The following is a 21,907-nucleotide window of genomic DNA, read 5'->3' as shown; positions in this document are numbered from 1 at the left end:
GGTTAGCCCTGATAAAGCTATTTATTGCCTGGTTGTGGACATCAGACGCTTTCTAGGTCTTCCCACTCAGCCATTTTGGCATGTGGTTCATATTAAAAGGCAGAAAGATGCATTTTTTAAAAGAGTCTGGGCGTAATCAGGGTGGGTCGTAAGGCAACTACAGCCACATTCACACCTCTGCCGGATTCAAGTTACAAAAAAAGACTAAACACCAGGAAGAACTTTTTGACAGTAAAATCTGCTTGACAGTGGAACGGTCTCCCTCGGGAGGTTGTGGCCTCTCCTTCCTTGGAGGTTTCTGAGGAGAGTGTGAATGGCCATCTATCATGGATGCTTTAGCTGAGGTTCCTACATTGCAGCGGGCTGAACTAGACGACCCACAGGACCAACTCTACAATTCTATGGTTCTATAAACAGTCATGGTTTCCCCCAAAGAATATGGGAGCTGTGGTTTGCTAAGGGAGCTGAGAGGCCTCTATTCCCATCGCAGAGTTACAACTCCCAGAGTGGTTTGATATTAAGCAGAGGGCCTTCTCGGTAGTGGCGCCCACCCTGTAGAACGCCCTTCCATCAGATGTCAAGGAAATAAACAACTATCTGACTTTTAGAAGACATCTGAAGGCAGCCCTGTTTAGAGAAGTTTTTAATGTTTGATGTTTTACCGTGTTTTTAATGTTCTGTTGGGAGCCGCTCAGAGTGGCTGGGGAAACCCAGCCAGATGGGCGGGGTATAAAAAATAAATTAACCTTGGGTTACAGACGCTTCAGGTTACAGACTCTGCTAACCCAGAAATAGTACCTGGGGTTAAGAAATTTGCTTTAGGATAAGAACAGAAATCGCGCGGCGGCGGCGCAGCAGGCCCCATTACCTAAAATGGTGCTTCAGGTTAAGAACAGTTTCAGGTTAAGAACAGACCTCCAGAACAAATTACAGTGGTGCCTCTCAAGACAAAAATAATCCGTTCCGCAAGTCTCTTCGTCTAGCGGTTTTTTCGTCTTGCGAAGCAACCCTATTAGCGTCTTAGTGGATTAGCGCTATTGGAGGTTTAGCGGCTTAGCGGCTATTAAAAGCTTAGCGGCTTAGAAAAAGGGGGGGGAGCAAAAAAAATCACAAGGCTCGCAAGACGTTTTCATCTTGCGAAGCAAGCCCATAGGGAAATTCGTCTTGCGAAGCGCATCGAAAAACGGAAAACGCTTTCGTCTAGCGGGTTTTTCGTCTTGCGAGGCATTCGTCTTGCGGGGCACCACTGTAAGTTCTTAACCCGAGGTACCACTGTATTATTATTATTCCCTCTTCACACGGAGCTCTGGGAATTGTGGCTCTGTGAAAGGAATAGAGGTCTCGCCTAACAATTCTGAGCACCTTTAACAGAACACAGCTCCCAGAATCCTTTGGGGGGAAGCCATGACTGTTTAAAGCGGTACCACAGCATGTTAAACGTATATGTGAGTGGCGTACATGTGTGCATCAAAATGTCATTTTCCTAGACAGTATGGAACTGTGAAACTCCAGTTTGTGTGTTGTCCCCCCCCCCTTTTCTAACACTTCCCCTCTTGGTGGGTGCTCTGATGCCGCATGAGTAGTGAGCGGTCGCTGAAGATCTTCCCGCAGTCCGAGCACCTGTAGGGCTTCTCCCCTGTGTGGATCCTCATGTGGACCCTGAGGTTCGAGTTGCCGCCGAAGCTCTTCCCGCAGTCCGTGCACGTGTAGGGCTTCTCTCGCGTGTGGGTCCTCTCGTGCACCAGGAGGCCCGAGCTCTGGCTGAAGCTCTTGCCGCAGTCCCTGCACTTGTAGGGCTTCTCCCCCGTGTGGATCCGCTGGTGCCGGATGAGCACCGGCCTCTCCCGGAAGCTCTTCCCGCAGTCCGTGCACTTGTAGGGCCTCTCGCCCGTGTGGGTCCTCCGGTGGACTATCAGGTTGGAGTTGTCGCAGAAGCTCTTGCCGCAGTCCGAGCACTGGTACGGCTTCTCGCCCGTGTGGATCCTCTCGTGGGTGATCAGGTACGCCCTCGTGCTGAAGCCCTTCCCGCAGACGGAGCACTTGTAGGGCTTCTCGCCCGTGTGGGTCCTCTCGTGGGCCTGCAGGTTACACTTCAGCTGGAAGTCCTTTCCGCAGTGGGCGCAGGACTTCTGCCTCTCGTGACTTGGCTTCTGCGACTCGCTTGGTGCAGGGACGGCAAGCTGGGCGGCATTTCCATCAAATTCCACGTACCTGCCCTGGGAATTTATAAATTTGTCCCCTTCTTTCTCGGGGTACACTTCCTCCTGGCCGGCAGACGCTTTGCCCCGATTGGGCCAGCCAGAGGCGTTCTGCCCGCCTCTTCCTGACAACACCCAGTGCGGTTCCCGTTTCCTGGCATCTTCTTGTATGTTCTGCTCCTGCCCACCTCCTGCTGGAATAAGGAGAGAATCTCAATGTTATTTGCTGTTTGCCTGTTAGCTACGAAGCCATGTTCAAAGGCTTGCTATTAATGTGCAGAGCCCTGAGGAGCTTGGCACCAGGTTACCTGAAGGACAATGTACTCTGTTTAGACTTTGTTCAGTGTGAGGGCCACTTTCCCTTCTGCAGAACCTTCTGAGGGCCATATGCCAGTGCCGGGCAGGACGAAAGGAAAACACAGGAGAAGCAATGTGGTTAAAACTCTGCCACCAGGAATCCTTACCCAGCAAGGCTGCATCTCTGTCACCTTCCTGTTTGATCTCTCTGAAGAGAGGCCTTGGCCAGGCACCCAAGGGAGGTGCCTCCACTTCAGGGATCTTGGCAGCCCCCTCCTTGGACACCCCCGGCACCTGAAACAGAAGGAAAGATTGTTCTTACTTATCCAACCCCAGCCCAAAGAGCTTACACTAATTTTTTGTAAAAAATTAATAAATAGGTGGGTCAGAGAGGAAGGGGAAAATGTGTGATTATTTTGGTTACTGTAGGGAATACTCAGACCATTCACAGGCTAGAAGCACACACCCACACCCTGGGTTTCAGATACCTGGGACCTTCGGCTTGCTAAGTGTGTACAATGAATTAAGTTTCTTCCCCATCTAGCTTAGTGTTGTCTGTTCTGACTGGCAGCAGCTATCAAGGTCACATGCAGAGGATTATTCCCATCCCTTGTGGTCAGGCCCTTTTTTGAACTGAAGATGCCAGGGAATGAACCTGTGAATATTCCTGTATCTGAAGTAAGAGCTCTGTCACTGCCCGTCCATTAAGGCCAACGTTCACCCCACTTAAAACACTATGAGACCATGTTGAATAGTCATGGCTTCCCCCAAAGAATTATGGGAGTTTGTTATGGGTGCTGAGAGTTGTTGGGTAGCCCCCTTTCCCCCTCAGAGGCAGTCAATTCCCAGAGCTCCCTGAGAAGAGGGATTGACTGTTAAAGCACTCTGAGAACAGCAGCTCTGTGAGGAAAATGGGGGTTTCCGAACGACGCTCAGCATCCTTAAATCACAGCTCCCAGAATCCTCTGGGAGAAGCCATGACTGTTATAGTGCCTTAATGTAGGCTGTGAATGCGGCCCATCTCTGCCCTGTCCGCAACTCCGAAAGCCTCACAGGTAGCAGGGAGAAAGCAGAATATTCCTCCAAATATTCCTCTATGCCACAGGAGTGGCAAGGATCCTAACTGCTAAAAACTGGAAAAAAGAAATTGTGCCAACGAAAAAGGAGTGGCAAGACAAACTGTTAAGAGTATATTGAACTGGCTAGATTAACAGAGGCAATTAGAGAACACACTAGACAAGGGTTTCAAAAAGCATGGGGAAAATGCAGAGAGTACATCACAAAACAGTGCCCTAAAATACCTACCTGGACTTGTTTCGATTAATGTCTGCAGGAGACTTTGTGGATATTTAAGTTATAATTAGAAAAATGTTAATAATTATTCATAAAGGAAACAGCTTATAAGAAGTAAATAAGGAGGCCAGATACAGGAGAAAGGAAGTCTTTTATTTGGTTGTTTGTATTGTTGTATGTTATGCTTATTGTATGTTATGTTCACGTTTAATGAGGGTGGATTTCTGTATTGGGGGGGGGTTATGTTATGTTGTAAATAAACCTTCCAATAAAATTAAAAAAGAGGAAGGTAGCAGGGAGAAGCAGATACTCACCTGCTCGGGCCGCTGCTCCTCGGGCCGCTGCCTTAGCAGGAAGTCTTCCGCCAAGGCCACCGCCCGCGAGCAGCTCTCTGGCCCGCCTTTCCTGACCCAGCTCTGCATCTCCGAGGGCAGGACAGCCAGGAACTGCTCCAGGATCACCAGCTCCAGGATCTGCTCCTTGCTGCGCCTCTCCGGCTTCAGCCACCAGTGGCAAAGATCCCAGAGGCGGCTGCAAGTCTCTCGAGGCCCCTCAGCCTCCTGGTAGCTGAACTGCCGGAAGCGCTGGCGCTCAGCGTCCATGCCAGTGGCCACGCCGTTCTCCTCCTCCCCCAGGACCTCTTCCTTGACTTTCCCGGACTCTCCTGTCTCTTTGGCCAAGAGGCTGTTAGCCGGCTGTTGGGCTTCTCTGCAGGGCCCTGGCAGGACAGGGGTTGCCATCTCTCTCCTCAGATGCGGCCTGGCGCCATCCATTCCCACCAAAGGAGGCAGGACGGGGTGGGCCTCATCCCGCAATGCTAACGTCCGCTGGTGCTGGTTTCTCCCGTCGGAGTGGGAAGACTCCATCGCTCTGAGGAACTCCTGCAGCTGGGCCTCCCATGGCTGCTGCAGCCCCTTCTGTGGCTCCTGCTTAACGTGGCCTGACATGTTTCTCTCCCAGAATTCCCTGGTATTCCTGGCCTGCATGATGTGCGGGCCATTCCCCACTCCTGGGTCAAGGGCTGCTAGGTCCGGTTGCTCCAATTTCACTCCCTGTTGAGGCCCAGCCTCAGGCTGGAGACCCAGCACCAATCCGTCCCTCGGCTTGGTTGCCATTTTATTTCTTCCCGGCAAATGTCTGCCCGAGCCCAAGTTACCAATTCTTTCTGCAAGCCCAGACTGTGAAGCTTTTGACCTCACGAAGCTGCAGGGTGTGCAGACATGCAAGCGGTTTGGAAGGGAAGTTTAAGCTTCCTGAGGAGGAAAAAAAGGGAGAGAGATATACTAATTTCATAAGTATATAAGACAAGCACTGCTAGATTGAACCAAGGCTAAACATATGCACTTAATACCATTCCACAATCATGGCTTCCTGCAAAGAATTCTGGGAACTGTAGCTTGCTAAGAGTCTCCTAGGGACACGGGTGGCACTGTGGTCTAAACCACTGAGCCTAGGGCTTGCCGATCGGAAGATTGGCAGTTTGAAACTCAGCAACGGGGTGAGCTCCCATTGTTTGGTCCCAGCTCCTGCCAACCTAGCAGTTTGAAAGCACATCAAAGTGCAAGTAGATAAATAGGTACCGCTCCGGCGGGAAGGTAAACAGCGTTTCCGTGTGCTGCTCTGGTTCCGCCAGGAGTGGCTTAGTCATCCTGGCCACATGACCCGGAAAAACTGTCTGCGGACAAACGTCGGCTCCCTCGGCCAGTAACGCGAGATGAGCGCTACAACCCCAGAGTTGTTTGTGACTGGACTTAACTGTCAGGGGTCCTTTACCTTTACCTTTAAGAGTCTCCTAACAACTGTCCATGACTCTTAAAATGGAACAAGAATGTTTCCAAAAGGCGTGAATGTCATTCTCCGTCACCCCAGGATGAAAAGCTCAACAACTTTGGGGTCTTCCTAAAAAAAGAAATCAATAACTTTTGGGGTTTCCTGGTTTTTACTTTTTGAAATATGGCAACCCTAGACTAGAACCTGTAGGAGGAAACTGCAGGGAAGATGCAGATTTTGGATAAATATCACAATAAACCAATGGCCTCTCTTTTGCTGGAGATGTTTAAGCAGAGGCCGGACAGGGACACTTTAAACAAAAGAATTGAATAGATTACCTCCCTGTTCATTTCTAGCTGTATAATTCTATGAACCTGGGACTTTCCACATGCAAAGCAGGGGATCTACCCCTGAGCTATTACATTTTCTTCATTTAGCAGAGATTTATTGCACCCTCCTGCCCATATTTCTCCTTCCATGCCTGTGTTCATACATATTCAATACAATCAACACCCACAGCTCTTTTAGGGAATAACACTAAGGCGTGTTGGGCCAGGAGCTGGGAGACCAGGGTTCAAATCCCCCTCGGCCATGAAGCTCACAGGGTGATTTTGGGTAAGGTTACCAGATGTCCCCGTTTCCCAGGGACAGTCCCTGGATTTACAAATCTGTCCCCATACAAAATCAATTGAAGTTGAAAAGTGTCCCTGGATTCATTGAAAAAAATCTGGTAACCTTAATCTTGGGCCAGTCAGCAATTCTCAGCCTACCCTACCCCTAAGGGCTGTTCTGAGGATAAATTGGAGAGGACTATGTCTTCCACCTTGAGTTCCATATAACACCAGTCTTGAAAGACCTACACTGGCTCCCAGTACGTTTCCAAGCACAATTCAAACTGGTGGTGCTGACCTTTAAAGCCCTAAATGGCCTCAGTCCAGTATACCTGAAGGAGCATCTCCACCTCCATCGTTCTGCCCGGACACCGAGGTCCAGCGCCGAGGGCCTTCTGGCGGTTCCCTCGTTGCGAGAAGCCATGTTACAGGGAACCAGGCAGAGGGCCTTCTCGGTAGTGGCACCTGCCCTGTGGAACTCCCTCCCACCAGATGTCAAAGAGAAAAATAGAACTTATAGAAGACACCTGAAGGCAGCCCTGTTTAGGGAAGCTTTTAATGTTTAATAGGTTATTGTATTTTAGTGTTTTGTTGGAAGCCACCCAGAGTGGCTGGGAAAATCCATCCAGATGGGCGGGGTATAAATAAATAAATAAATAAATAAATAAATAAATAAATCATTCTTCCTCATAGGTAAGGTGGGATATAAAATATAATTAGTAAATAAATGGCCCATCTAGTCTGGAATTCTCTTCTCACAGCGGCCAAACCAGACACCTCAATGGGAAACCCCAAGCAGGACATGAGTGTAACAGCACTGATTCTTCCCAGTGGCGTAGCGTGGGTTATCAGCACCCGGGGCAAGGCAAGTAATTTGCGCCCCCTAACCCGTAGATTTCCCTAACCCCCAGATGTTGCGCCCGGTGTGGCCGGCCCCCCCTGCACCCCCCCACGCTACGCCACTGACTCCTCCCACTTGTGATTCCCAAAAATTGGTACCAGAGGCGTATTCTGCCTTTGCCAGTGCAAGGAAACACAGACACTGTGGCTGGCAGCCCCTGGATGCTTTATCAAGCCAAGAAGCATAAAATCACAGAATTGCAGAGTTGGAAGGGACCACAAGGGTCATCTAGTCCCGCCCCCAGCAATGCAGGGATCTTTTGCTCAAAGTGGGGCTCAAACCCACAAACCTGAGATTAAGAATCTCATGCTCTACCGACTGAGCTATCTCCCTAGGTCCTTGATTCAGAGCGATCCAACAGAGGAAGGGCGTGTGCGCGTGCAAAAAGGCACCATCACAAGCTAACCCCAGGGCAGAAATCCGTCAGGTGCAGCTGCTGCCAAACACAGAAATGCCATGATGGAGGAAGGCTTCACCTGTTCAACTTCTGCCTGCCACCCAGTAACGAAAGGCATAGAAGCCCAAACTGGAGAATCTCTCTACTGAAATTCTCCATCTCTTCCTGCTGCAAACCCCCTTTCCCCCACTCACCTGATCTTTCCTAAAAAGAACAAGGGAGGTGGGAGAGATCAGCCCCGCTGCTCCTCCTGCAGCGCCTGGGAAATTTAAACCCCTGCTTTCCCACAGTAGGCGGGGCAGGAAGTGAGTTGCGCTCTCTTCGCATCCCTCTGCTCCCAAAGCCGCTTAGCATCTCTAGGAAATGCAAGTCTCCATGAACTTAACCCCTTTGGTGAACGGCCATAAAGGAAATTGCTCAGAAAGCGGAGGACCATTTCTGTGTAGCATCCCTTGGGATCACAGCCCAGCATCCTGTTTCAAGTCACAGTGGCTGTGGGAAATCTTCAAGGAGGACCAAAGCAAAAAAGCACTTTCCCCCCCTCTGTGGTTTCCAGCAAATGATATTCAGAGGCATTATTGCCTCTGTGTGGTGTAGTGGTTAAGAGCGGTGGACTCATAGTCTGGGGAACTGGGTTCGATTCCCCGCTCCTCCACATGCAGCTGCTGGGTGATCTTGGGCTAGTCACACTTCTTTGAAGTCTCTCAGCCCCACTCACCTCACAGAGTGTTTGTTGTGGGGGAGGAAGGGAAAAGGATAATGTTAGCCGCTTTGAGACCCCTTAAGGGGACAAACCTAGACAGCATCTTAAAAAGCAGAGACCTCACCTTGCCAACAAAGGTCCGTATAGTAAAAGCTATGGTTTTCCCAGTAGTGATGTATGGAAGTGAGAGTTGGACCATAAAGAAGGCTGATCGCCGAAGAATTGATGCTTTTGAATTATGGTGCTGGAGGAGACTCTTGAGAGTCCCATGGACTGCAAGAAGATCAAACCTATCCATTCTGAAGGAACTCAGCCCTGAGTGCTCACTGGAAGGACAGATCCTGAGGCTGAGGCTCCAGTACTTTGGCCACCTCATGAGAAGAGAAAACTCCCTAGAAAAGACCCTGATGTTGGGAAAGATGGAGGGCACAAGGAGAAGGGGACAACAGAGGAGGAGATGGTTGGATTGTGTTCTCGAAGCTACAAACATGAGTTTGACCAAACTGCGGGAGGCAGTGGAAGACAGGAGTGCCTGGTGTGCTCTGGTCCAGGGGGTCACGAAGAGTCGGACATGACTAGACGACTAAACAACAATGTTTATTACTATTGATTATACTGTTTATTCTCCTCTGGCCCCAGGGCACTGTCGTTGGGTCTCACACCATCCTCCGAACGACCCTATGAGGTAGGCTAGAAGCAGAGTTTCCCATGCAGGAAAAAAAGCAGGTTCCTCTGGGAACAGCTTGATTTATGTCCGATCCCAGTGTTGGGGAATAGGGGAGGCCAGACAGGTGGGGTATCAAAGGTTTACAGCTCCCCAGTGCGGAAAACTGGGGCTAGGGAGTGTTTCCCTAGAGAGCCAGTGTGGTGTAGTGGTTAAGAGTCTCGTAATCTGGGGAACCGGGTTCGCGTCTCCGCTCCTCCACATGCAGCTGCTGGGTGACCTTGGGCCAGTCACACTTCTCTGAAGTCTCTCAGCCCCACTCACCCCACAGAGTGTTTGTTGTGGGGGAGGAAGGGAAAGGAGAATGTTAGCCTCTTTGAGACTCCTTAAAAAGGGAGTGAAAGGCGGGATATCAAATCCAAACTACTACTACTACTACTATTCTTCTTCTTCTTCTTCTTCTTCTTCTTCTTCTTCTTCTTCTTCTTCTTCTTCTTCTTCTTCTTCTTCCTGGAGCTGTATTCAGAAATGTAGAGGGACAGAGGCTCTGCTTCAGTCAGCCTACAACTCCCATCAGCCCCAGCAAGCACGGGCAATGGCCAGGGATGATGGGAATTGTAGTCCTGCAACATCTGGCGGGACAATGATTCTGCACCGCTTTGTACCTGCTGCATTAACTCACATCCCCGTCAGTTGTAGCTGCAGCAGAGCAGCTCAGTGTGTTTTGGGAGGCAGGGAGGGCTGGGCAGAAATTAATGGGGCACATAAGCAGCAAATGTTTGGGGAAGTGGCACTGGTTGAATTTCTGCCTGCAAACATTCTACCGCCACCACTCACCCAGTGAGGTGCACAGAACCCAATTTGGAACAGAGCAAAGGCAGAGAACCATTTTCAGGTTTTCCCTTCTGGGGGCCACATGCAAGTGGTGGGAGGGGCCGGAGGCAGAAGTGGGTGGAGCAAAGGTGAACGTTGCCTTTGCAGTGGGGGCTGGTGTTCACACATGCGCACACGACCCTCTCCACCCTCCATCCATGCAATCACTGGAGCTTGAGGACACATCAGCCAGGCCCAAACACTCAGGGAGAATTTGAAGCAAAGTCAGTTGGAGGCATGGCCTGGGGAGAGGCTGAATTTGCCCCCTCCCCACCGTCACTGATCATCATATCTGTCAGGGATGCTTGGTTGAGATTCCTGCATTGTGTAGATTCCTGCATTGTGTATGATATGTGAACGTATTTTCTGTTTTAGCAGAGCCAGCGGTAAGGCAGGCATTTCAGGCTGTGATCCGAACCCCACTTACCCAAAAGAAAGCCCCGCCGAATTCCATCAGGCTTACTTCTGAGCAGATTTGCAAGGGCCCTGTGTTGTTGATCTTTCCCAATAGATGCCCTCTTTGAGTCACAAGTGAAAATAAGCAACGCCTTTTAAGCTGCATGACTTTGGGAACCCGTGACAAACTGAGGAAGCTACCAAGATGATTTTGATTGTGTTCTCTACACAGACTGCCAGGGGCATCTCCAAGGTTTCAGAAGGGGAGGTCTCTCCCAATGTTACCTAGAGATGCTGGGGTTTGAACCAGGGACCTTTCTGCAGCTTCAGCATCCCAGGAGCTCAAGGTGGTTGAACTAGGTTTCCCTTGGGGTCCCAAATCTATGATTCTACGGTTCCAACGCTGTATGGTAGCTTAGGCTAAGAGACAGTGACTGGCCAACGAGTGTCATGGCCGAGTGGGGATTTTAACCCTGATCTCCCAAGTCCTAGGTCAGCACTCTAACCGCTACACCGCACTGCCTATTTGCAAGGCAGATGCTCTACCACCTTCCTCATTGCCTGAAAGTCCAGCCAGTCAGATTCACTGGATGACCCGTTTCTAATGTTATGAGAGAAAGCCTTCCTAGGCTTCATACAAGACACCATCTTTAAAGCACATTCAGAGCGCATTCTTCCCACCTCATTCTTTCCCTCAAAGAATTCTGGGCACTGTAGTTTCTTAAGGAGTGCTGGGAATGGTAACTGTGAGGGGTAAACTACAAGGCCCAGAATTCAAGGGAAAGAATGTGCTTTAAAGATACAGTGTATATGCAACCCTGTTCGCCTTCACCACACAAGTCATGGTTTTATAACAAACAATGCTTTTGACCTTGAGGTGTATATTTTCAGGACTCAACTTATTTTGGAATTTCAAGTTGTTTTACACTCTTTCTAAAATTAATAATGTTTTTTGATTGCTCTAACCTGCCCTGGGATCTTAGGGTGAGGGGCAGGCAATAATTTATAATAATAACAGTACTACTACTACTACAACAACTACAAATAATAATACCCATCTAGCAGTTCGAAAGCACATCCAAGCGCAAGTAGATAAATAGGTACCACTCCAGCGGGAAGGTAAACGGCATTTCTGTGCGCTGCTCTGGTTCGGCAGAAGCGGCTTAGTCATGCCTGCCACATGACCCGGAAGCTGTACGCTGGCTCCCTCGGCCAATAAAGCGAGATGAGTGCCGCAACCCCAGAGTCGTCCACAACTGGACAACTGTCAGGGATCCCTTTACCTTTTTTATGTCACACAAAGAAACACCAAAGTGGAGCAGCAATAATCACAACAGAAACATTTGAGAAAGTGCGTTACTAAATTTACCAGTGTTTCCTAAACTGCACATAGAAGCACCAGCTCACAATGTTATGGATTGGGACCAGGAGGTTTGGGCAGAAACCTGCCAGTTCAGATCCAAGTTTTTGTCTAGAAACGTTCCCTGCGGCAGTTCATGCTTCCACCATTCAGCTGTGATTCTGCGGTCAAAATGTTCTGAAGCCTTTCTCTCCATTATCAAGACTTTTAAAAAATGACTCTTGTCCGAGGCAAGTCCACATTTGGCCCTTGAATGGTTTGAGTGGTTTCTGTCACTGAAGTCACTGAAATCTGTTGGTGGTCGGCTGTGTAAATTGCTTCTCAAAATGTTTGTCCACTGAGCAGAGGGTCTCCCTGCTCAAGTTATCCAGAATAGCTTAGTTTGCACAAATAGACCATCATTCCTCACATTCAGACAAAAAAATAGAAATGCACAGCTGTCTAGCCTTATGTGGCTACAAAGATTTTGAGCATACAAGGCTAACCAAAACGAGGCAATAGGTTTTATAAGCAGTTATAAACAGGATAAAAGGAAGATGCCTTCTCCTGAACCTGACTGTTGCTCCATCTACTTCAGTAGTGTCTACACTGATTGGCAGCTGCTGTCCAGGGTTTCAGGCAGGGAGACTCTTCCCTACTGTACCTGAAAATGCTTTTGGGCAATTGAACCTGGACCTTCTGCATGAAAGGCGGATGAGACAAGGCCCTTCCTCCGAGCAAGTGGATTCGCTCATGTCTGCAGGCTGGTGGGATTTTGGGGGCCTCAGGAGACAAGCTGTGGTGTCTGACAGTGCCAAAGGAGAAGTAGATTTTTATCATGGAATGATAATTGTTCCTGGAGGAGCATCTCCACCTCCATCATTCAGCCCGGACACTGAGGTCCACCTCCGAGGGCCTTCTGGCGGTTTCCTCACTGCGAGAAGTGAAGCGACAGGGAACCAGGCAGAGGGCCTTCTTGGTGGTGGAGCCTGCCCTGTGCAATGCCCACCTATGGGCGTAGCTGAGGGGGCAGGAGGGCAGCTCCCCCCCATCAAGTAAATAAATCAAAATAATTAAATGAATCAGAATATTTGAAATTGAAATGCTCGCTGAGGTCACTTGGATGATGTGGTGCATTCTAGCAACTCAACTGAGCAATCAGCATGGCTTCCGTGAACTGACCAATCGCGTTGCAGATGGCTCAGTTCTGGAAGCTTCTCATCCTTTCCGGCATTTTCTCCTGAGAGCGCGCACCTGCAGGGCCAGCCTAGAAACAACTGGAAGTTTCTATACAGCAGAAAGCCCTCAGTCGATGATGTTAATTTTTTTATTTAACTTCCTAGCTTTCAAATGACTGAAGGCTTCGACAGATTTATCCCGAGCACTTAGGGTCAAAAGAAAGTAATATAAAAGAACGGTTGTTGAGACGTTTCATTCCGAATCTGCTAGACAGAGCCAGACAGAGGAGGATGACAGGCGCGTGTCTGCCCCACCCCCCACATAAATCCTGGCTACACTCATGCATCCTGGCCTCAGATGCCAATGAGATAATTATATGACTTTCCACAGAGATCTGAAGGCAGCCCTGCGTCGGAAAGCTTTTAATGTGCGACGACGGTCTGTGGTGTTTTAGTATATAGTGGTACCTCTGGTTAAGAACTTAATTCATTCTGGAGGTCTGTTCTTAACCTGAAACTGTTCTTAACCTGAGGTACCACTTTAGCTAATGGGGCCTCCTGCCGCCGCCGCATGATTTCTGTTCTCATCCTGAAGCAAAGTTCTTAACCCGAGGTACTATTTCTGGGTTAGTGGAGTCTGTAACCTGAAGTGTCTGTAACCTGAAGCGTCTGTAACCCGAGGTACCACTGTGTTCTGTGGGAAGCTGCCCAGAGTGGCTGAGGCAACCTGGTCAGATGGGCAGGGTACAAAAAATTAATTATTATAATTATTCCTCCCTAGAGGATCCTGTCGCTCGTGTGGAGTCTCTGGTGTTTGGCGAAGTTCGACACATAGCGGAAGACCTTCCCGCAGTCCTGGCACTCGTAGGCGTTCTCTTCCGCGTGGACCCGTTGGTGCTTGGCGAGGCTTTGCTTGCTGCAGAACCGGCGGCGGCACTCGGCGCACTCGTACGGCTTCTCGCCGGTGTGGCTGCGGTGGTGGGAGACCAGGTGGGCCTTGCTGATGAAGGCCTTGCCGCAGAGCACGCACCCGTAGGGCCTCTCGCCCGTGTGGATCCTCAGGTGCTTCACAAACTCCTCCTTCCAGCGGTAGGTCTTCTTGCAGGCCGGGCAGGCGTAGGGCTTCTCGCCGGTATGGATCCTCTGGTGGTTGGTGAGCTTCCCCCTCTCGCGGAAGCTCTTCCCGCACTCGGCGCACTCGTGGGGCTTCTGTCCCGTGTGGATCCTCTGGTGGCGGATCAGCTTGTCCCTGCGGCGGAAGCTCTTCCCGCACTCCAGGCAGACGTGGGGCTTCTCACCCGTGTGCATCTTCTGGTGGCGGATTAAGGTCGATTTGTGCTGGAAGTTCCGGCCGCACTCAGGGCAAAGGTACTTGACCGCCACACCGTGGATCCCCGCCTCAGGAACAGGCCCGTCGGCTTCCGACCGGTGCGACGGCTCCTCCGATGTCGCCGCGGGAAGCCACTCCTGCTGCCGCTTCGATCCGCAAGCTTCCTCAAAGCTCTCGCACCTCAGCGTGAGGCGGCTGGCGGATTTGCCCAGGAACATCCTGCGTGCTTCCGCTAACTCCAAATCTCTTTGCTGACCGACCTCTTCCTCTTCCTGGGACGTCGTACGGCTGTCTGAAGGAAAAGACACGGTTGAGTCATCGACACCCACCCCCGGTCAAATCATTTTTAGTTTTATTTAATAAGATTTAGATGCCACTTAAGAATAATTCAAAAACGGAAGCGGTTTCCCATCTAACGTCACTTCTTCCTGCCTTATACAGTGGTACCTCGGGTTAAGTACTTAATTTGTTCCGGAGGTCCGTTCTTAACCTGAAACTGTTCTTAACCTGAAGCACCACTTTAGCTAATGGGGCCTCCTGCCGCCACTGCACCGCCAGAGCACGATTTCTGTTCTCATCCTGAAGCAAAGTTCTTAACCTGAGGTACTATTTATGGGTTAGCGGAGTCTGTAACCTGAAGCGTATGTAACCCGAGGTACCACTGTACATTCAAAGCAGTATGATACCACATTAAACAGTACAGTCATACCTTGGTTCTGGAACGCCTTGTGACTCAAACATTTTGGCTCCCGAACGCCACAAACCCGGAAGTGAGTGTTTCGGTTTGTGAATGTTTTTTGAAGCCAAACATCCAACACGGCTTCCGATTGAGTGCAGGAAGCTCCTGCAGCCAGTCAGAAGCTGCACCTTGGTTTTTGAATGTTTTCGGAAGTGGAATGGACTTCTGGAAGGGATTCTGTTCAAGAACCAAGGTACAACTACAATGGCTTCCCCCAAAGAATCCTGGGAAATGTAGGTGGTTAAGGGCGCTGAGAGCTGTTAGGAGGTGTCCTATTCCCCTCCCAGTGCTACAGTTCCCAGAGTTCCCATGGAAGATGGATTGATTGACTGTTAAACCATTGTTAAACTGTAGCTCTGTGAGGGGAATAAAGCCGTGTCGTCGTGGTGTGTGTGTGTGTATCTTAACAACTCTTGGCACCTGTAACACATTACAGTTCCCAGGATTCCTTGGCGGAAGCCATGACAAGTGCTATGAATTAGTGGTGTGGCCTACTTTTCGCTTACAAGCTTAATAATAATAATAATAATAATAATAATAATAATAATTTATTTATATCCTTCCCATCTGGCTGGGTTTCCCTCAGCTCCCAACAGAATATAAAAAAGACAATAAAACATCAAACATTAAAAATTTATCTAAACAGGGCTGCCTTCAGCTGTCTTCTAAAACTCAGATAGTTGTTTATTTCCTTGACATCTGGTGGGAGGGTGTTCGAGAGGGCAGGTGCCACTATCGAGAAGCCCCTCCGCCTGGTTCCCTGTAACCTCACTTCTCACGGTGAGGGAACCACCAGAATGCCCTCGGAGCTGGACCTCAGTGTCCGGGTAGAACGATGGGAGGTGGAGACGCTCCTTCAGGTATCTTATTAGCTCCTCCCCCTCCCTCCTCCCCCTCCTGCTAGTTAAGTGACTCCATACCAAGTGTTTCTGCATCTCTGTTGCCCTTCTGCTTGATCTCCTTGAAGAGCGGTCTCTGCCAAGCATCTGATGGAACTTGCTCTCCCTCGGGAGAATTCACCATCACCTCCACAAAGGATCCCAGCTCCTGTAAGAAGAGCAGAAAGGTTTCTGTCAGAGCTGGGACAGGGAAAGGATCCACTAGAGGCGGCAGGGAGACCAGGGTGGGAGGAAATTTCCCCCAATTTTTGTTAAGAAACGCGTCACTTCATAAAGTTAAATTGCAATGGAATGTTTGTGATGGAGCAGCAAAAAACAAGCTAATGCTATTCTAGGCTGCACCAACAGAAGTCTAGTGTCCAGAGCAAGGGAAGTAATAGTACGGCTCTATTCTGCCTTTGTCAGAGCACACCTGGAACACTGTGTCGATCTGGGCACCACAATGAACCAATGGATTCAAGTTAAAAGAAAGGATATTCCAAAAAAGAAAAGAAAAAGGAGATTCCGACTAAACATCAGGAACGACTTTCATTGGAGCAGAGCTTGAATGGCATTATAGCTCTGTGAGGGGCAAACTACAGCTCCCAGGAATCTTTGGGGGGAAGGTAAAGGGACCCCTGACCAGTTAGGTCCAGTCGTGACCAACTCTGGGGTTGCGGCGCTCATCTCGCTTTACTGGCCGAGGGAGCCGGCGTACAGCTTCCGGGTCATGTGGCCAGTATGACTAAGCTGCTTCTGGCGAACCAGAGCAGCACACGGAAATGCTGTTTACCTTCCTGCCGGAGCGGTACCTATTTATCTACTTGCACTTTGACATGCTTTCGAACTGCTAGGTTGGCAGGGGCAAGGACCGAGCAATGGGAGCTCACCCCGTCGTGGGGATTTGAACCGCCGACCTTCTGATCGGCAAGTCCTGGGCTCTGTGGTTTAACCCACAGCGCCACCCGCGCCATGGCTGCAAAAAGTGTGATGAATGTGCTTTGAATGTACAGCATGAGTCTTTTAACCTCCAGGTCGTTGGTTTGAGCCCCATGTTGGGCAAAAGATTCCTGCATTGCAGGGGGTGGAAACAGATGACCCTCATGGTCCCTTCCAAGTTTTCCATTCTAGGATTCTACAGTGTTTACTGTGGATGTGGCCAGAGTCCAACCACGACACCACCCTGCTCTACACACTATACCACACTTCCAGTTCACTCCCTCCCCCCCTTTGCCCCACCCACTCAAGTTAAACTCTGGTTTATCAACAGATCCAGGCACTCGGCCCCCACCTAATCTAGCAAATTCCCACGTGAACCTCCCAAACTTCAGACCGACCACCGCCCCAGTCACCTCCTGCCCCAATTGTTCTGCCTCTTGTTGCCTTAGCAGGAAATCCTCAGCCAGGGCGATCACGTGGGCGCAGGTCTCAGGCTCCCGTTCCCTGACCCAGCTCTGCATCTCCGGGGGCAGGACAGCCAGGAACTGTTCCAAGATCACCAGCTCCAAAATCTGCTCCTTCGAGTGCTTCTCCGGCTTCAGCCACCGATGGCACAGGCTCCGGAGTTGGCCGTAGGCGTTGTGCAGACCCTCGGCCTCTTGGTAGCAGAAGCGCCTGAACTGCTGGCGCTGGGCCTCTGCCCCGACCGCACCGCTCAGAAGAACAGCGGCCTTCCCTTTCCTGCCGCCCCTCCTCGCTCTGGCACCGTTTGGCGTGCCAGTCGCTTGCTGCCCTTCCATTTCGGAGGCGGGTGTCCTCTGTCGAGACCCCCACTCTCTGGCCAGCCATTTGCACGTCGTGAGCGCTCCCTCGAAGGAGGCAGGGAACACTTTGACCCCATCCCAAGGCAGGGCCTCCTGACACGGCGGCAGGCTTCCCCACCCTGAGCGGGGGGACGGCCTCGCCTTCAAGAACACCTCGTTTTCTCGGGTTTCCCAATGCACCTCCTCCAGTTCCGGCTTGACATGGGTTGAGGCAGTCCATCCATGAGGCTCGCCGACGCACACCATCTGGATATCGTGAGCGTCGGCGTCAGCCGGGTCCTGAGCCTCTGTTTTTATCCCGCCGTGCTGTCCGAGCGCAACCCGGAACTGCAGGCTCAGGGATGGCGAGGCGCTTCCTTCCTCAGCGGCCATTTTGTCTTGGCCTTCCCTCAGCCGTGGCTTCTCAAACTCGCAGGGCTTAGCACACATCCGAGGGAAACATTGTGCCGGGGCAGATGGCTAAGCATCCAAACATGAGAATCGGAGTCTCTTTTTGTCAAATTGAAGTTGAGGGCCTTCTCAAATGGCAACTGGGCCTTCTCCCTGAAAGAAGATAACCAAGAGAAGGAGAAAGACTGTTAAAGTGCAGTTACTTTTGGAGCAGACTGCTTTCGGCTTCTCACTGCAGTTTATTCCATTTCTCCTGTTATTTTGCACATAATATTTGAGCTGCAATGCAATGGCATATGGCACAAGTTTAGCACTCGTTTCTGTGTCATTTGGTACCAAAGAAATCTGTTTGCACCCCCCTCAACCTAGTGGTGTTTCTCATTGCAATTTTGCCACCTTTTTCAGGCCACTGCCACTCATGTTGCAAGATGTGAGGCCGCATGCTCTGCCCCTCTTCCCATTTCAAGGTTCACACCTCTTTGTTTTTTGCCTGATGAGAAAGCATGACAATATTTTGGTGTACATTGTCATGCCGGAAAGGGAATTATTTGGCAATTTCCTTTTAAAAAAAACGTTCCTTATGAAACTTTGTTAGTGCCCATTTTACCTAAAATAAACCTCTTTCTATGCATTTTTGCCTAATATGTACATTTTGGCAAGCGACTTTCACAAACAGAACACATTTTTGCTATATTCTATGTCTCACAAATATACACTGTTTCATACACATCCTTTTGGCTGGGGAACGGCACTGTAAATTTCGGATAAGTGCACATTTTGAAGGATCCCTGTATTTTGGTCACATATTATTTCCAGAAAGTGTAAATTAGGAGGGCTGGGGGGGGGTTATTGGTTTGCTTTGTTCTTGTTTTCATTATGCATTTGTGTTTTTATCTTGTATTTCAATGCTGTGAACCTCCCTGAGATCTATGGATCTCCCTGAGATCTATGGTATGCAAATGTAACTAATAATAAAAATTAGTGAACCAAATTTCTACCCTTGCCCTAGATGTAGAGCTTTTTTTTATAATAATATTTATTAAAATTTTGTTTAAACAATAAAAAAACATACAGAGTAACATAGAATTTTCCAATATCCACATTTCATTCTCATCATTGGACTTCCTCACAACTCTTGTTCCTGCATTCCAAACTCTTAAATTTTGCCAGCAATTTATTAACTTGTTTCAATTCATGTAATGTAATTTTCCAATATTAAATCTCAAATTTTAGAAAATTTAGATCACCCTTTTGGAGACTTAGTTTTAACATACTATTTATCCAAAATCTGTCTTTTCTTTTAATTGCATTTAGATTCATATTCCTTATAACTAATTTGTTGGAATAATGTTATTGCTAATCTTACATCTTTCTTAACATTCATACAATTTGCAATGTTTTTGTAGATAGTCCTTAAATTTCTTCCAGTCCTCCTCCACCAGTTCTTCTCCCAGGTCTCGGATTCTGCCAGTCATTTCCGCCAGTTCCATATAGTCCATCAGTTAGGGAATGTATACTTAAATACCTTTTTCAGCTCATTATATATCATTTCCCAGAAAGCCTTCACTCTAGGGCAAGTCCACCAGAGGTGAAAGAATGTTCCTTCGGCTTCTTTACACTTCCAACATTTATTATCAGACAAATGGTATATCTATGCAAGCTTGACTGGGGTCATGTACCACCTGTATATCATTTTCATAATATTTTCTTTCAAGGCATTACATGCCGTGAATCTCAGACCGGTGGTCCATAACTTTTCCCAGTCAGCAAACATGATATTGTACCCTATGTCCTGTGCCCATTTTATCATAGCTGATTTGACCGTTTCATCTTGTGTGTTCCATTTTAGCAACAAGTTATACATTCTTGAAAGTATCTTAGAACTGGGTTCTAACAGTTCTGTTTCTAACTTTGATTTTTCCACCTGGAATCCTATCTTTTTGTCCAACTTAAAAACTTCTTTAATCTGAACGTAATGTAACCAATCTCGCACTTTATCTTTTATTTTCTCCAAGATGTAGAGCTTTATATGCGGTACATCAGCCTTCTCCAGCGCCCTCCTGACATTTCGTTTCGGACTACAACTCCCATCAGTGCCATTCTGGACTGGCTGAGGCCGATGGGAGTTGTAGCCTGAAACACCTGGAGAACACAAAGAAACAATAATGATAGTAATAAAATACTCTCCAGGTTTCTAGCTTTCCCCTTTTAAGGGAGAAGTATTCAAGACCCTTCCAGGGGAATATTTATTCATTTATTCAATACATACTCTTCCCTTCCCCCAAACGAGCCCAGGGTGGAATAGGATGATCAAAATATGATTACAGCCAGGAAAATAAGTTTCTGCAAAGAGAGAAGGAAGAAGAAAGGGGGATCAAAATATGTAGGGGCCACCTGAAGCCTTATATCCTGGCTCAGATCAGAGGGATCACATCCAGGCTGAACTGAGAGCAGCAAGAAACGGGAGCCTTTAGGGTCATTGGCCCAATCCTGTGGAAGGCTCAATAGAGACCCAATAGCTGCCTTCTCTTTAATCTTTAAAAGTCTGCTGCGAACTTTCCCATGCTGCCAGACTTATGCAGGCTACTAAAAATAGTTAGTGGGTGATCTTGGGTTTTCATTTTGACATGTTTCTTTAGTGTGTGTTTCTGTGCACTCGTTTGTTGTAAACCACTTTGATATTTTTTTAGCGGCATACAAACATTATTATTTTTTTAATTGATCAGATTGGTTTTGTCCGCCTGCCAAAATATTTGACCATTTGCCTTTCTGCCTTATGACAGAACTGCACACCACCCTGTTATGCCAGTGAAAGCAGCTCAAAACGAACAGCGCAGCACCAATGTGCCAGTAAATACAATTTTCTCTTTCCGGGCACATTTGGGGGGAAATGCCCCTCTCTCTTTGCACGGAGCAAAAAGTAATCCCTTCCCCCCCAGCAGTTTCTTTTCCTCTCCAACGCCAGTGAAACCTCCTTCCCCCCCACAAAGATTCCCCATTCTCCTTCCTCCAACTCACCAGCTCCTTGCAGCAGCTGCTGCCCTGCAAAACCTCTGGGCAATGTCCTGCCAAGGCTCTGGTTTTCCTCTGTGGCAAAACACAGGAAAGGATTCCTCGCCAGGGAAGAGGAAAGAATATATTCCCTTGCAGTCTCTTGCCTTTCCTGGCCTCTCTAGGAAGCAGAGAACTGCCTAGGTGACGCTTTATTTTTTTAACCCTTATTGCAGACATCTCTCTCTCTCTCTCTCTCTCTCTCTCTCTCTCTCTCTCTCTCTCTCTCTCTTTCTCTCTTTCTGGGACAAGCCACCATCACTCTCACAAGGCCAGGTACTCCTTAAAAAACAAACAAAGCCCTGGCCTTGAAGCAGCAGCGTGACAGGCAGACATCTAACAGGTGCAGCCAGGCACAGCATTGCATTTCCATGCCCGGGGAGAGCTTTTCCTGCTGAATTTCTGCCTGCCACTGTGCTATGAAAGACACAAGATACCTTAGTACTCCTTAAAAAATAAAGCCTTGGCCCTTAAGTAGCACCGTGACAGGCAGACATCTAACAGGTGCAGCCAGGCACAGCATTGCATTTCCATGCCAGGAGAGAGCTTTTCCTGCTGAATTTCTGCCTGCCACTGTGCTATGAAAGACGCAAGATCCCTTAGTACTCCTTAAAAAATAAACAAAGCCTTGGCCCTTAAGTGGCACCGTGACAGGCAGACATCTAACAGGTGCAGCCAGGCACAGCATTGCATTTCCATGCCCGGGGAGAGCTTTGCCTGCTGAATTTCTGCCTGCCACTTGAAAGACGCAAGACCCCTTAGGGGAGAGGATGGTGGAAACCCCCATAACTCAGGAAGGGCTGTGTTTGATGTGCACTGCTAGATATTTATATTATAATTTTATTTATAATTTTGCTTATACCCCACCCATCTGGCTGGGTTGGCCCAGTAACTCTGGGCGGTTTCCAACACATGTAAAAACATAACAACAACAAATTGCATTCCCTCCACCTTCTTCTCTAAGGAGCTCAAAGGGGTATACAGCATAGGTAGGCAAACTAAGGCCCGGGGGCCGGATGCGGCCCAATCGCCTTCTAAATCTGGCCCACGGACGGTCCAGGAATCAGCGTGTTTTTACATGAGTAGAATGTGTCCTTTTATTTAAAATGCATCTCTGGGTGATTTGTGGGGCACAG

At 48.8% G+C, this 21,907-nt stretch overlaps 2 protein-coding genes across 5 annotated transcripts; both read right to left on the bottom strand.

Moving 5' to 3' along the window:
- Positions 1 to 1,281: 1,281 nt before the first annotated feature.
- Positions 1,282 to 10,166, bottom strand: LOC309364647 (uncharacterized protein). 3 transcript variants are annotated; one of them, XM_081902352.1, is made up of 4 exons: positions 10,135 to 10,166; positions 4,103 to 5,041; positions 2,663 to 2,789; positions 1,282 to 2,392 (listed from the first exon to the last, which is right to left on the bottom strand). In XM_081902352.1, exons 2-4 carry the CDS (start codon positions 4,901 to 4,903, stop codon positions 1,539 to 1,541), a joined length of 1,782 nt encoding a protein of 593 aa, XP_081758478.1. In that variant the 5' UTR covers positions 4,904 to 5,041; positions 10,135 to 10,166; the 3' UTR covers positions 1,282 to 1,538. The 3 variants fall into 3 exon arrangements, with proteins under 3 accessions (XP_081758478.1, XP_081758479.1, XP_081758477.1); XM_081902353.1 differs by lacking the exon at positions 10,135 to 10,166 and adding an exon at positions 7,662 to 7,869 and having other exon boundaries at positions 1,282 to 2,389; XM_081902351.1 differs by lacking the exon at positions 10,135 to 10,166 and adding an exon at positions 7,662 to 7,867.
- Positions 10,167 to 11,451: 1,285 nt separating this feature from the next.
- LOC309364634 (uncharacterized protein) lies at positions 11,452 to 21,153 on the bottom strand. 2 transcript variants are annotated; one of them, XM_081902317.1, is made up of 4 exons: positions 20,735 to 21,153; positions 16,920 to 17,866; positions 15,610 to 15,736; positions 11,452 to 14,242 (listed from the first exon to the last, which is right to left on the bottom strand). In XM_081902317.1, exons 2-4 carry the CDS (start codon positions 17,757 to 17,759, stop codon positions 13,398 to 13,400), a joined length of 1,812 nt encoding a protein of 603 aa, XP_081758443.1. In that variant the 5' UTR covers positions 17,760 to 17,866; positions 20,735 to 21,153; the 3' UTR covers positions 11,452 to 13,397. The 2 variants fall into 2 exon arrangements, with proteins under 2 accessions (XP_081758443.1, XP_081758444.1); XM_081902318.1 differs by having other exon boundaries at positions 16,920 to 17,873; positions 20,739 to 21,153.
- Positions 21,154 to 21,907: the final 754 nt, after the last annotated feature.

The sequence above is a fragment of the Podarcis melisellensis genome (genome assembly GCF_964234715.1).
Source record: "Podarcis melisellensis genome assembly, chromosome: 2".
NCBI lineage: Eukaryota > Metazoa > Chordata > Lepidosauria > Squamata > Lacertidae > Podarcis > Podarcis melisellensis.
Note: the sequence above shows the minus strand (reverse complement) of the source record. Positions and strands in the feature narration are given on the sequence as shown.

Coding starts and splice junctions, on each gene's coding strand:
- LOC309364634 (XM_081902317.1), bottom strand. CDS start 17,759: ATGTGTGCTAAGCCCTGCGAGTTTGAGAAGCCACGGCTGAGGGAAGGC. Junction 15,737..16,919: donor CAGAACAATTGGGGCAGGAG/GTGACTGGGGCG, acceptor CTCTTCTTACAG/GAGCTGGGATCCTTTGTGGA. Junction 14,243..15,609: donor CAGAGATGCAGAAACACTTG/GTATGGAGTCAC, acceptor CTTTTCCTTCAG/ACAGCCGTACGACGTCCCAG.
- LOC309364647 (XM_081902352.1), bottom strand. CDS start 4,903: ATGGCAACCAAGCCGAGGGACGGATTGGTGCTGGGTCTCCAGCCTGAG. Junction 2,790..4,102: donor AGGAGCAGCGGCCCGAGCAG/GTGAGTATCTGC, acceptor CTTCTGTTTCAG/GTGCCGGGGGTGTCCAAGGA. Junction 2,393..2,662: donor CAGAGATGCAGCCTTGCTGG/GTAAGGATTCCT, acceptor TCCTTATTCCAG/CAGGAGGTGGGCAGGAGCAG.